General features: G+C 38.5%; 1 protein-coding gene across 1 annotated transcript in view; it reads left to right on the forward strand.

Moving 5' to 3' along the window:
* Positions 1-14,694, forward strand: part of KIDINS220 (kinase D interacting substrate 220) — a 183,065-nt gene that overhangs the window by 98,841 nt on the left and 69,530 nt on the right. Inside the window, exon 21 of the mRNA XM_042783667.1 lies at positions 6,517-6,679. Coding sequence (XP_042639601.1) covers positions 6,517-6,679 — 163 coding nt within the window. The remainder of the gene's footprint in view (positions 1-6,516; positions 6,680-14,694) is intronic.

The raw sequence follows: 14,694 nt of genomic DNA on the forward strand, positions 1-14,694 counted from the left end.
CTCATGCCTGCTGCCAGACCGCAGCTCCATATGTCTCCTTTTTTGGTATTTTCACGCAAATTCTTCTGCTAGTTGGGGTTTAGTCCACTTCTATATCCTTCCCTTCACGGCTCAAGGGTCCAGGATTATCTTCTGTGTCTGTGTTAATTGGTTTCCCTTTTCTTTGTTTCAGGGGGTCTGTGCAGTCTTTTTGCCTAGTCCGCCATCTTGCCGGAACTCCTCGGAATTTTATTTTAATACTAATGTTGAGGCTCATGCTATGGGACTGTATTTCAAATACAATTGTATCTAATAATATTTAAAATATTTTTGGTGATTAAATTCCTGTAAATGAGGTCACACATCTCAGTGTTCTTGATTGTGGTCTACAGTGGAAGTATTCTAGTGTTTTATCAGTAACATACATGTATGCATCTAACAAATGTATACTGAGTACATACTGTATGCCAGATAATGATCTAGGCATTGTGGAGATAAATAGAGAACCGAATACAATCTCTGCCTGGTTGGGGAGGACAAAATAATGTCGTGTCATGATAAATGCCATAAAACCAAAAAGTAAGAAGATAACACTCCCCTGTCACTCACTTGAAATTAATCCCATCAACACACAGACATATTTTGTTGTTTTTCCAGGGGGTGGAAAGAGGGTTAGGAAAACCTTCTTTTGACTCCATCTCTAGCTACGGTCCCATTTCTTAGCAAATCTCCTTGAAAGAGATACCTATCCCTCTGTCTCAATGTTTTTCTCCTCTATTCCCATTATATCTACTCAGTGACCTGTTACCCTCAAAACTTCAGCAGAATTGCCTTTTTTAGGTAACTTGCATCTTAGGAAATTACTTCATGTTAGGAAATCCAGCGGCCTATTCCTAGGAGCTCTGGTAGTGTAGTGCCTAAGGCATTTGACTGCTAACCTTGGAAGGAAGGTTGGGCAATGTACTGCTGTAGTGATACCGCCTTGGAAACCCAAGGAAGGGTTGCTATGAGTTGGGTCCGACTGGACAACACATAACAACAACATCCTTAGTCCTCACCTTATTTGACCCATTAGTAGCATTTGACAATGTGTTGATCACTCCCCACTTCTTGAAATAATTTCTTTATTTGGCTTTCATAATGCCAACTCAGCCACTCCTCAGAAGGAAGGTTGGGCAATCTACTTCCATAGTGATACCACCTCGAAAACCCAAGGAAGGGTCGCTATGAGTCAGGCTCGACTCGATGGCACATAACAACAACAACAACAACAATGCCACACTCACTGGTTTCTTCTTCCACACTGATGGTTATTCTTCCTCTCTGCCTCTGACCTCCATCCCATGCTGATTTCTGTGCTATTCCCTGAAAATTCCAGGCATGCTATTACCTAGGGCCCTCTGCACTTGCTTTTCTTCTGCCTATAATGATCTTTCTTTGGATATATGCATAATGGATTTTCTCATCGACTGTAAGTCTTTATGTAAATGTTAGCTTTTCAATGAGAACTTCTTTTGCTATCTTATATAAAATTATATCTCTCTCTTAGACACTCTTTGATCTGTTCTCTGTCTTATTTTATCCCATAGAATTTACCACCTTCTAAGACATTATATCATTTACTTAGTTATTTTCTTTATTGCCTATCTCTTCATTGTGGTAAGATCTACCTGGGCAGAGATGTTTGTCCATCTTGTTTATTGCTGTTTCCTCAGTATCCAGAACAATGTCTGGGGCATTGTTTTTGAATGAATAAGAGAACTGAATGAAGACTCAATGGCACATAACGAGACTTAAAATATCTATTCAAAATATGAACTGTTGAATGAAAAACCAATTTGTGTATAAGCTTTCACCCAAATCACCATAAGAAAAAAAAAAAAAAAAAAAAAAAAAAAAAAATTGGAAAAAAAAAAAAAAAAAAAAAAAAAAATATATATATATATATAAAAAGACAGACATATATCTTAACAAAAGCATTCTAAGCAGAAGGAACAGAGGTATGAAGGCCCTGAGGTTGAATTCCATAAATAGCTGGAGACAGTATGGTTGGAGTTTGGGGAGCAAAAAGAGGGTCATAGGAAGTGATGTTAAAGAAATAGCTAGTGGCTAGTTCATTTTGTCCACTACTTGTCTGTCAGTTTGTTGTACTGTGATGGCTTTCATGCTGCTGTGAGGCTGGAGGCTATGCCACTGGTATTTCAAATGCCAGCAAAGTCACCCATGGTGGACAAGCTTCAGTGGCGCTTCTAGACTAAGACAGACTCGGAAGAAGGAAGGGGCCATCTACTTCTCAGGTACTGACCAGTGAAAACCTTATGAATAGCAGTGATACATTGTTTCATATATTACTGGAAAACTTTATGAATAGCCCTGAAACATTTCTGATATAGTGATAGAAGGTCTGTGATTTACAGACCCATAATCCACCATAGGGACTTTGGATTATATTTTGACATTTTCAGGACCAAATAAATGTCATATAATAGTTGATGTTGAAATACACTTTTTGAAAATAATGATTTTTACATAGGTAAAAGTAGTAGAAACAAAGTATTTTCCTAAAGCCTCATTTTATTTTTTTTATTATTGTTTTATAGTTTTTTTTTTTTGTGATTTGCATGAAAGTTTACACAGAAAATTCATTTTCCATACAGCAGTTCATACACATTTTGTCTTATGTCATTGACTGTAATTCTCATAGTGTAACAGCTCTCTTCCCACTTCCCTGAGTTTACCTTTTCCCTGTGCCCTTTGCTCCCATGCACTCCCACCCCTGAGCTGTTCCCCTGTGCATACACTGCCTTTCTATTCTCCCATGATTGGTGTTCCAAGTAGTGTATCTACCTGATGTAAATATTTAGCCCATTTGCCTGTCTATTGTTTGGCTGGAAGCCACATGGAGTGAATTCAATTCTAGACCTGAAGGGCAGCTAGGGGCCATAGCCTCAGGGTTCTCACCAGGCTTTATCAGACCAGCAAACCCGGTCTTTTTTTTTTTTTTTAATTATTTTGAGTTTTATTCCACATTGTTCTCCAACTCTGTCCAGGATCTCCTGCACTGATCCCCTGCTGAGTGGTTGACAGTGGTAGCCATCTAGTTCTTCTGGTCTCATGGTCATATAGGCTGAAGATCGCATGGTCTACCAGTCCCTTTGACTAATTATTTCCATACATCTTTGGTTTCCTTTATTCCTCTTTGCTCTGGACAAGATGAGACCTGTCATTGCATCTAGATGGCTGCTTAAAAGCTTTTAAAATCCCAGTTGCTACTTACCAAAGTAGGAAGTGGAACAATGTTTTTGTGTAATATGTTATGCCAATTGAACTTGATGTCCACTGAGGCCATGGTCCTTAGTCCACAGGTCCAACTACTTTCTCCATCCGGGTAGCTGGCTGTGGCCAAGAATTCACCACAACCTTGTCCCTTTTCAGCCTTACTATACACCTGGATATTCTTACAGCACATACAGATAGGCTAAAGCCTCATTTTAAATGTAAGAATTTCTCTTTTAGTTCTTGACTATATAGGTAGCAGCTTTCTAGATTAATGAAATCAGAAATATTTACTTAGTGCCTAAGGCATTTGATGGTTAACCAAAAGGCTGATGGTTCAAACCCACCAGCCACTCCTTGGAAGGAAGATTGGGTAAGCTAGTTCCATAGTGATACCGCCTCGAAAACCCTGGAGGGGTCCCTGTGTGTGGTAGTTAAGTTTGTATGTCTGCTTGGCTGGGCCTGGTTCAGTGGCTGGGCAGCTGGATGTAGTATTCCCCGTGATGAGACTGGTAATCAACTCCATGGTGGAATCTACTATGAGCAGCTGAACTGCTGCTGTAGGGATGTGGTCTGCTTCCCTGTATAAGGAGAAGCCTTGGGGAATGGTCTCTGGCGTATGGCACGCATGGACCCTGCATGTAGCTGTGTCGCTCAGCAGCCTGCCATGCTGTGCTGACCTTGGGACTTTCAGTGGACTTGAATTAATGGCCCACCCCCTCTGGTTTGGTAACATTGGGACTATGCCATTTCACTTGTCAACCTTGGGCTTGTTAGCCTTAGCAGCCAGTAGTTGCCTAAGTGAAGAGATGCCTCTAGCTTCATTGGGCTGGGAGCAAAAGGCAGAGCTGAAGCCCACAGTTGAGGGGCTTTCACACAGCCCCTGAAGCCTGGCACTTTGAACTTGGACTTAAAGCCTCCAACTGTGAGAGAATAAACTCCTGTTTGTTTAAGCATTCCATTTGTGGTATATATTCTTGTCAGAGCAGCACTAGGTAACCAGAACACTATGAGTCAGATCTGACTCAATGGGAGTGAGTTTGGTTTGTTTTTTTGCTTCATCAAATATATCTCTGCCTGAAAATGAAAAATTTCTAGGTAAAATATCCATTTTGTGAAAGAATCTAAAGGCATGTAAATGCTATATTAAAAATTAATTCACCAATTTAACCCTTTGTGTTTCAGTGGAATTTCAGTAGTTTTCATGGTAAATATTTCATTTAGTTGGGTACCATTAGTTGGATGTGTATATGGAAATAGTTTATTGGGAAGGATTGAATTTGAAGGGAAAAAAACTTGAGTGTAAGTCCTGGACATGTTACTTAATCTCTTGAAAGCTCCATTTCCTTATATGCAAATATGTGTAATATATGTTGAGCACTATGCAAATAGTTGCTACTGTTAAAGTCATACAGTAGATGGGACTAATATTAGACAAGAGTTTGAGATTTTAATGGATAAAATATTTAAATATTTTGTTGAGTTGTTTCCTACTTAAAAAATGCTTTATTTCATCAGTTGTACTTTATTTTAAATTTGTTTTATTATGCTATTTTGGAGAATAAAAGTAAAAAAAAAATTTAAATACATTCTTTGGACAAAATTTTTTCTTGCTTTTGTGTTATTTCTTAACCATTATATGTTAGATACATTTTACATAGAATACTTATTCCAGTTTTATTGACTTACGTTTTAAATTCAGCTTTCTAGTTCTGTGTATCCATCAGTTCTTTAATGAATTCTCATGTGTTATTCCTTTGAATGTTTTAACTTCCTGCCCTTCCCATGCCTCTCCCCTTCCTCACCAGACTAACTGATACTCATCATTCATAGATTAGTTCTAGTGGTTATATTCCTAAAGAAACTTTCTCTTAGCCACTGCTTCTGATTGGGTGCTTATTTTCTAATTTCACGCAGTAATATATAAGTATATCCAGCATAGCCCTTATATCACAGTCCTGTTTTTTGTTTTATTTATCTATCCCTTCCAGTACATTCTTGAGCTCTTTAAGGGTGAGGACTAAATTCCTTAGTAAAGGAATTGTTAACACACTGAATAAATAAATTTTAAGAACTAATAAAGCAACTGTAGTTAGATTTGAGCTACCTGTACTGCCTTCCTCTAAGTTCTTATTTTGGAGATCAGCCCCATCATTACATTATTGTAAGATTCTAAATAACCTACATCTCCAGTTTAGTTCTAAGAGTTTTTTTCACTAGTTTCTTTTATATTTAAAAGTTTTAGAGCAAGTATACTGTCAATATTGCAAGCATAATTCAGTACCTTACTTCTTCTTCTTATTAATTGTTGAGTTGATTCTGTCTAATGGCAACTGCATGTGTGCAGTGCAGAACTGCTTGGTTGGGTTTTCAAGGCTCTAACCTTTCAGAAGCAGCTCACTTAGTTAGGCCTGCCTTCCAAGGCTTCTCTAGGTGGATTTGAACTGCCACTCTATATTGGTCAGTAGTCTAGTGCTTAGCCATTTGTGTCACTTACTAGTTACCTGGTTTGATTAAATTTTAGTTCTATGTTAAACTACAGTAAAATCTGTGAAAGCCAGAAGATATATAAGGTGGAAACCTTTCAGAGAAGGAAAACTCAAAATATTTTCCACTAAAACAAGTGAAAAAAGGCAGAAAACTTGCAAGACCTGGAAAAACAAAGCAGCCCTATTGAGTAGCCAATGTCATAAAATTCAAGGCTAGAGCCATCTTTCTTTTTTTTTTTTAAAGAAGCCATCTGTTAAAGTGTGCCTATCTGTTAATATAATGTGCTACACTATTTTGTTATAGTCAAGTGACAAAACAACTGCTTTGTTAAGAGGAAGGGGAAACTGAATAGTAATGAGTAGCTTTGAAATTTGGGGATAAAACACTTTGAAATTTGGTTTAGGTAGAGCCATCCTGATGGAGAAGAGTGAAAACACACTTAGAACACTATCTGGTACAAAGCAAGTGCAGAATACATCTTAGCTGTTCACTAATGGACGTGAACCAAGGGTAGGGTTTGGTTGAGGGGAGGATCACAAAAAGGGGAAAAGGAGGGAGAAATAGGAAATGAAAGGATTAAGGCCTGAAGATGATTGTAGTAGCATAGTATGGGGGAAATGATGGAAAAGAACTTTAAAATATCTTAAATTTTATAACTTAAAACATGATTTTTTTAGCTTTGTTTGAAGTTTTTTTGTGTGTGTGCATATTAAATGCGTAACATAGTAGTACTCATCTACTCATTTTAAAATGTTTTTCTGTTCCTTCAAGGGCGATTACTGAGAGCCAATCAGATTAGTTTCAACTGGGATAGGCTTGCTAGCTGGATCAACCTCACCGAACAGTGGCCATACCGGACTTCATGGCTTATATTATATTTGGAAGAGACAGAAGGTGTTGCAGATCAAATGACATTAAAAACAATTTATGAAAGGTACTTTATCTGACCTATTTACATTTAACTTTAGATTGAGTTAACTTTTTTTTTAAAATTAATGCATATAAAGCAAAATCTGAATATGAATAAAATGGTGCTTCCAGATTAAATGAATCATTCTCCTTATTTTCTGTGATAATTTTAGATTTGTCTTAGCACAGGTGTATACTGCACCATGTAAAATTATAGCTTTATTTGGACGTATTCTTTCTTTTTTAGTATGCAACCTATGTAGTTATTGCTATTAATTATTATTAATAATGGTTAATTACTGTTTAATCATATTGACTTTATGTATTTACTTGTATGACATACAGACATTAAAACTGTATTATTTATTTCTGTTTTATTTTTTATTCAAAATCTCTTTATATGTTAAAGGGGGTATATTTTCCAAGTCATTAGTGCAGGTATTTTTTGTAACTGTCTATCTGAAAGACTCTAGAAATTTTGAATGCTGGCTGGGAAAAAAAAATTCTTTATTGACATTAAACAGTAAAAAAATGATTATTCTTTTATAGTAAATAATTTACAATGCTTTTAAAATTTCCATGTCTGATTAAAAAATTGATTAAATTTTCTTAAAAGACATGCAGTTAGGACTCAATGAAGTATACATTATTAAGAGTTCCCAGTTTCTTGTCAAATTCACAAATGAAGTTTTAACCTTTGTTGTTCACTGGAACACTTTGGTACCTTCAGAGGTTTTTATGGCTGATCTAAATAAGCTCTCTTGGACAAAACTAATACAAAGGAGCTGTATAGACCATTTTATAAAAGTGGGTATAACTGAAACTACTATTTAAAAAATATAAATAAGATATTAACGTAGGTAAGTTCATCTATTAAAACTTTTAAGATTACAAATAATTTTTCTTCCCTTAGAGTATTGTCAACATATTTTTTTTTCCCAGTCCCCGTTTTTCATGTACATGTTTTATATAATGTTTTTAAGATAAATAACTGGTTATTTAATTTAATCAATTTTAAAAATCAGAAAGAGAAATTTAAGAAGTGCTTCAAATGAATTACTATAAAAGAGGAATAATGCAAAGAATTGCTTGTTGTATTTATTTAAAGATTTAGCCTCTTCTAGTTTTTGCTGTGTTTAATTTATGCTAAATTAAGTCAGTCATTTAAAATTTGTATGCTGTGTCAAGTAAGTGTTCCAGTAGATGGCAGTGATCCATACTTAACATAGGCCTGTGGGAAAGTAGCCCTGAGTTGTATCTGGTCTTTGATAGTTTAGAAGTCATCTTCTTATTATGAGATACATGTTTGTTTTCTTCCTGGTTGTATGGTAAAATACTATTTTATTTTATGAATAAATATTTGTATCTTAACTTAGGTGCAGTGTAATTATGAATGCTTACTAAATATGAGTAGTCATTATAAAGAGTCCCATCTTAACTTAAAAAGCTTTAGCTGTCTAATAATAATTCATACCAGTATGATGGGATGTATTTTCCACATGGTATTTCTATACATTAAAGCCCTATATAGCATAAGCAGGTAGTGCTTTTGTACTCTCATTTTATCCTTAGGAAATATATCGTTGTTATATGTTATCTTTATATTCTATTATATTGTGTATATATGTGAAAATATGTTAGAGAAAATGATAAGCTTTCATTTAGGAACTTGAACGAAATTTAAAAGTAGACAGAACTTTAGATAAAGTGAAGAGATGGCTTCATAAACAATGTCTGAGGTAGTTTGAAGCTGCTTTGAATTCTTAGAAGGAACTCTGGTGGTATAGCAGTTAAGACATTTGGCTGCTAACCAAAAGTCAGTGGTTTGAACCCACTAGCTACTCAGCAGAGGAAAGATGATGCAATCTGCTTTGGTAAAGGTTTATAGCCTTACAAACCTGATGGGCATTTGACTGCTAACCAGGAGGCTGGCGATTCAAACCACCAGCCACTCCTCGGAAGGAAGATGGGGCAATCTACTTCCATAGTGATATTGCCTCGGAAATCCAAGGAGAGGTGACTATGAGTCAGATAGATCTGACTTGAAGGCAGTGAGTTTGGGTTTTTGGTTTAGAGACATTTAATACGTGATAAGTACTTATTGCAACAAGCGCTTATTATAAACAGCCCTTCTTTCTCCCATGATTGTTCTCTCCCAGGAGTGTATCTACCTCAGGTAAATGTTCAACTCATATGTCTATCTTTTATTTGGCTGGAAGCCACAGGTGTGGGTTCAATTCCAGGCTTAAAGGGCAGCTAGAGGCCATAGTCTCAGTGGTCCCACCAGGCTCTATCAGACCAGCAAACCTGGTCCTCTTCCCCCCCGCCCCAAATGATTTTGAGTTTTATTCCACATTGTTCTCCCTCTCTATCCAGGATATCTGACATAGATCCCCCTCCAAGTGGTTGATAGTGGTAGCCAGGTGCCATCTAGTTCTTCTGGTCTCATAGTCATATAGGCTGCGGATAGTATGGTGCACCAGTTGCAAGGACTAATTGTTTCCATGAATCTTAGGTTTTTTTCATTCTTCTTTGCTCTGGACGAGGAGAGACCCATCATTGCATCTAGATGGCTGCTTGCAAGGTTTTAAGATCCCAGTTGCTACTCGCCAAAGTAGGAGGTGAAACAATGTTTTATGTAGTACATTATGTCAATTGAGCTTGATAGCCCTTGCAACCATGGTCCCATGCCCACAGGTTCAACTACTCACTCTCTCTGGGTAGCTGGCTATGACCAAGAAGTGACTACAACTTTGTCCCTTGTTAGCTCTGCTATACACCTGGAGAATCTTACAGAACATACAAATACACTTGTGGAAACATTGTCTGCCAACCCTATACATGGTCTTGGGTACACTCCCTGATTCATAGATATACCTAATAGTTCAGCCTGTCCACTCATCTGTCCACCCCTATACCCATGTTTGCCTTCACCGACATTGCAGTACTGTATGTGCAAAAGGGTTCATCTTCATTGTCTGCACCTCCCATGTACCTCTCTATGTCTTCCTCTTCCTCAGTGCCACCATGTTGATCACTCACATTTGGTACATTGCCCTTCTCTTCACCCAAATCAGTAGTTATCTCCAGCTATCTAACAGTGTTCCCTTCCTTCTCCTCCCACCCCTGGTAAACAGCAAAGAAAATTTCCTTCTTATATAAACCGTTCCTTAACTTTTACAATGATGGACTAATACAATATTTGTCCTTTTGTGATTGACTTATTTCACTCAGCATAATGTCTTCCAAGTTCATCCACGTTATGTGGTGTTTTGCAGATTCTATGTTATTCTTTAGGGTTGCATAGTATTCCATTGCATGTATGTACCATAGTTGGATTATCCATTCCTCAGTTGATTGACACCTAGTTCATTTCCAACTTTTTGCTATTGTAAATAATGCTGCAATGAACATGGGTGTGCATATGTCTGTTCTGGCCCTGTCTCTCAGTTCTTTGGAGTATATACCTAGTACTGGAATGGCTGGGTCATTTCTATTTCCAACTTTTGAAGGAATCGCCATACTGCTTTCCACAGTGGTTGTACCATTTTACAGTCCCACAAACAGTATATGAGAGTCCCAGTCTCTCCACATCCTTGCCACCATTTGTTATTTTCTGTCTTGTTGAACTTTGCTGCTAGTGCTGGGGCAAGATGATATCTCACTGTTGTTTTGATTTGCATCTTTCTAATGGCTAATAATCTGGAGCATTTCTTCATATGTTTGTTGGCCGTGTGAATATCCTCCTTGGTGAAATGTCTTCATGCCTTCTGCCCATTTTTGAATTGGATTATTTGTCTTTTTGTTATTGAGGTGTTGGAGTTTTCTATAAATTCTAGAGATAAGTCCCTTGTCAAAAATGTCATTGCTGAATATTTTTCCCAATCTGTAGGTTCTTTTTTGACATTTGGAGAAGTCATTGGAAGCACATAAAAATTTAATTTTTAGAAGGTCCCATTCATCTAGTTTCTCTTTTGCCGTTTGTGTATTTTGGGTTGTGGTTGATAGTCTATTTATGCCATATATTGTTGTTGTTGTTGTTATGTGCCATCGAGTCAGCCCTGACTCATAGCGACCCCTCCTTGGGTTTCTGAGGCAGTAGCACTACGGAAGTAGGATTGCCCAACCTTCCTTCCGAGGAGTGGCTGATGGGTTTGAACCGCCAGCCATCTGGTGAGCAGTCAAGTGCCTTAGCCACTGTGCTACCAGAGCTCCCTATGCCATATATTAGGGCCCCTAAATTTGCCCCTAATTTTTCCTTGAAGAACTATGTTTTTACAGATTTCACATTTAAGGGTTTGATCAAAAAATGTAGAGAAGAAGAATAATAAAGAAAAAAAATGGGAACAATGCAAAAAGAAAAACAAAGAATGGGGTTAACCACAGGAAAGAAAAAGAAAATTGGAACCAGGAACAAGGAAAAAAAAAAAAGCTAAAAACTAGAACCTTGTAGGGGAAGAATAAAGAATGATAACAAAAAGGACAAAAGTAATAATAATAGTAGTAGTTTTAAAACAGACAAAACCAATCAAACTAAAAAAAAGAAAAAAGGAAAAAATCGGGCAGAGCGGGACATGGCACCCAGCCAGGCTCAGTCCGAGCACACAGACTCGGATGGAATTCCTGCTGGCCTATAAAGTGGGTAGGAGGTGGCTGGGGGTGGCCACACCTCCGTTCAACAAGAGGGTGTGAGATATAAGAATAACAAGGGAAATGTCGCACCTTTCTAGTAGTCCACGTCTGGAATGTCCTTGCAGTTCCCAGCAAGTGCATCCTGTTCTTAAGTCCCTGGAGTCTGGGAAAACGCTGTCACTTTAAATGTCCAAAATGGTCAAGCCGCTTATAAACATTCAAAATGTCTGCGCCCTCCAGACATGTAAAAGTCCACAGCTTAGCCCGCCTTCCTCATGGCTACTTCCCCTTTTATTCTCCAGCCACCAGAGCAGTTCTCCGTGCAGTCCCTGGCTAGCAGGGCTGATTTTTAGGTTAATTCTTAAGTCCTACCTAACCACTCGGCAATATCCAAGCTGTCTGTGATGCCAGGATTGCTGCCAGATCCGCAGCTCTATATGTCTCCTTTCTGGTATTTTCATGAAAGTTCTAATACTAGTTGGAGTTTAGTCCACTTCTATATCCTTCCTTTCAAAGCTCAGTGGTCCAGGATTATCTTCTGTGTCTGTGTTAATTAGTTCTGCTTTTGTTTGTTGAAGAGGGACTGTGCCGTCTTTCTGCCTATTGCACCATCTTACCGGATCTCGGTTCATTTTTATGTATTTTGTTGTGCAGATTTAGTCTGATATTGCCCAAAAGTATGGTCCTGAGTTGGTAGATCCGTTGGTTCTCTCTCCCAGTGTCTGGCTGTCTGTGAGGGATTACTCTGTCTGTCTTCTGTTGTGTTTGTGAGGATTGCGGTTATTTTGTATATTTGAAACAAGTGGAGGAGAACAAAAATGTGATGCCTAAAATAGTTAGCCAATTAACACATTTTATCAGTGCCAGGCTAAATTGTATTCTGAAGGACAGAAAACTTTTTAGGTTAAAATGATGGTTCTTTGCTGATAGAAAATTGCTTGACTTTTTAAAACTTTCATTCTAATTGGCCAGCATTAGAGTCTGGCCAGGTGTATGACACCTCAGTGTTAAACAAAATTTTCAAAATTTGTATAATTTCTTAATGAAAATATATCTTAGACAAAAGAGAATATATGACATAGGGTTAAAAATAATGATAATTATTACTCATGCATGCACACTCTGCTTAGGAAATAGAATATTTGCCAAAGAAATATTTTTGAAGGGGAAAAGTATTTTACATCATGTAATAAAAGTGATAAATGTAACAAAAGAGCCAGGAAAGGGAGGGAGTAGGAGCACCCAGGGACCTCAGGAGCAGCAGGATTTAGAGGTAAAGGGGCAGGAGGTGAGACAAGGCCCCAAGCTCCCTAGAGCCAGGAAAGGGAGGGAGAAGGGGCGGCCGGGGACCTCACAAGCTTCAGGATATCCAGGTAAAGGGGCAGGAGATGAGACAAGGCCTCAAGCCCCCTAGAGCCAGGAAAGGGTGGGAGCAGGGGCAACTGGGGACCTCAGGAGTGGCAGGATATCCAGGTTAAAGGGGCAGGAGGCAAGGTTAGACCCCAAACCCCCTAGAGCCAGAAAAGGAAGGGAGCAGGAGTGGCTGGGGACCTCGGGAGTGGCAGGATATCCAGGTAAAGGGGCTGGAGGTGAAGCAGGCCCCGACCTCCTAGAGCCAGGAAAGGGAGGGAGGAGGAGCAGCTGGGGACCACAAAGTGGCAGGTTCCAGGTAGGAGTTAGGTAAGGGGAGGGTGCAGAGGTTACCCACAGCTAAAGGAGACAAACTTGTCTGTCAGTTTGTCATCCTTTGGGGCTTGTACGTTGCTGTGAGGCTTGAGGCTGTGCCAGTGATGTTCAGACACCAGCAGAGTTGCACATGGTGCACAGGTTTCAATGCAGCTTACAGACTAAGACAGACTAGGAAGAAGGAGGAGGCCATCCACTTCTCAAAAATTGGCCAAGGAAAACCTTATGAATAGCAGAAAAACATTTTCAGATACATTACTGGACACCTTTATGAGTAGCTTAGAGACATTATCTGATACAGTGCAGGAAGACAAGCCCCTTGGGTTGGAAGGCACTCAAAATAGGACAGGGAAAGAGCTGCCTCATCAGAGTAGAACCAAACTTAGTGATATGGATAAAGTAAGTCTTTCAGGACCTCCATGTGCTGATGTGGCATGACTCAAATTGAGGAAAAACACCTGCAGACATCCATTAATAATCAGAACATGGAATGCACAAAGTATGAATCTAGGAAAATTGGAATTTGTCAAATATGAAATGGAATGCATAAAGATTGCTATCCTAGGCATTAATGAGCTGAAATGGATAGGTTTTGGGCATTTTGAATCAGACAATCATATGATGTACTATGCCGGGAATGACAAATTGAAGAGGAATGGCATGGCATTCATCATCACAAAGGTTGTTTCAAGATCTGTCCTGAAGTACAATACTGTCAGTGATAAGATAATATCCATATGTTTACACACTCACTGTATTGAGTCGCTTGCGACTCATAGCGACTCGTCCTTGGGTTTCCAAGGCAGTATCACTATGGAAGTAGATTGCCCAATCTTCCTTCCAAGATCCATTAATACTAACATTATTCAAATTAACGCACCAAACACCAAAACTAAAGATGAGGAAATTGAAGATTTTTATCAACTTCTGCAGTCTGAAATTGACCAAACATGCAATCAAGATGTGTTGCTTATCACTGGTGATTGGAATGCAAAAATTGGAAATAAAGAAGAATCACCGGCAGTTGGAAAATTTGGCCTGGTGACAGAAATAACGCTGGAGATCACATGATAGAATTTTGCAAGACCAATGACTTAATTCATTGCAAATACCTTTTTTCAACAACACAAATGGTGGCTATACACATGGGCTTTGCCACATGGAGTGCACAGGAATCAGATTGATTACATCTGTGGCAAAAGGAAATGGGAAAGCTCAATATCTTCAGCCAAAACCAGGCAAGGAGCTGATTGTGGAACAGACCATCAACTGCTCATATGCAAGTTCAACTTGAAGACAATTAAAACAAGTCCACAAGAGCCAAACTGTGACATTGAATATATCCCTCCTGAGTTTAGAGACTATCTAAAGAATAGATTTGATGCATTGAACACCAGTGACCAACAACCAGCAGAATTGTGGGATGACATCAGGAGCATCATCCATGAAGAAAGCAAGAGGTCATTAAAAATAAGAGAAAGAAAGACAAGACCAGAATGGATGTCAGAAGAGACTTTGAAACTTGCCCTTGAGTGGAGAGTAGCTAAAGCAAATGGAAGAAATGACAAGATAAGACAGCTGAACAGAAGATTTCAAAGAGCAGCTCGAGCAGACAAAGCCAATTACTGTAATGAAATGTGCAAAGACCTGGAGTTAGAAAACCAAAAGGGAAGAACGCACTAGGCATTTCTCAAGCTGAAAGAACTGAGGAAAAAAATTAAG

This window comes from Orycteropus afer, unplaced genomic scaffold (genome assembly GCF_000298275.1).
Source record: "Orycteropus afer afer isolate SDZICR_OR568_19922 unplaced genomic scaffold, OryAfe1.0 scaffold00025, whole genome shotgun sequence".
NCBI lineage: Eukaryota > Metazoa > Chordata > Mammalia > Tubulidentata > Orycteropodidae > Orycteropus > Orycteropus afer.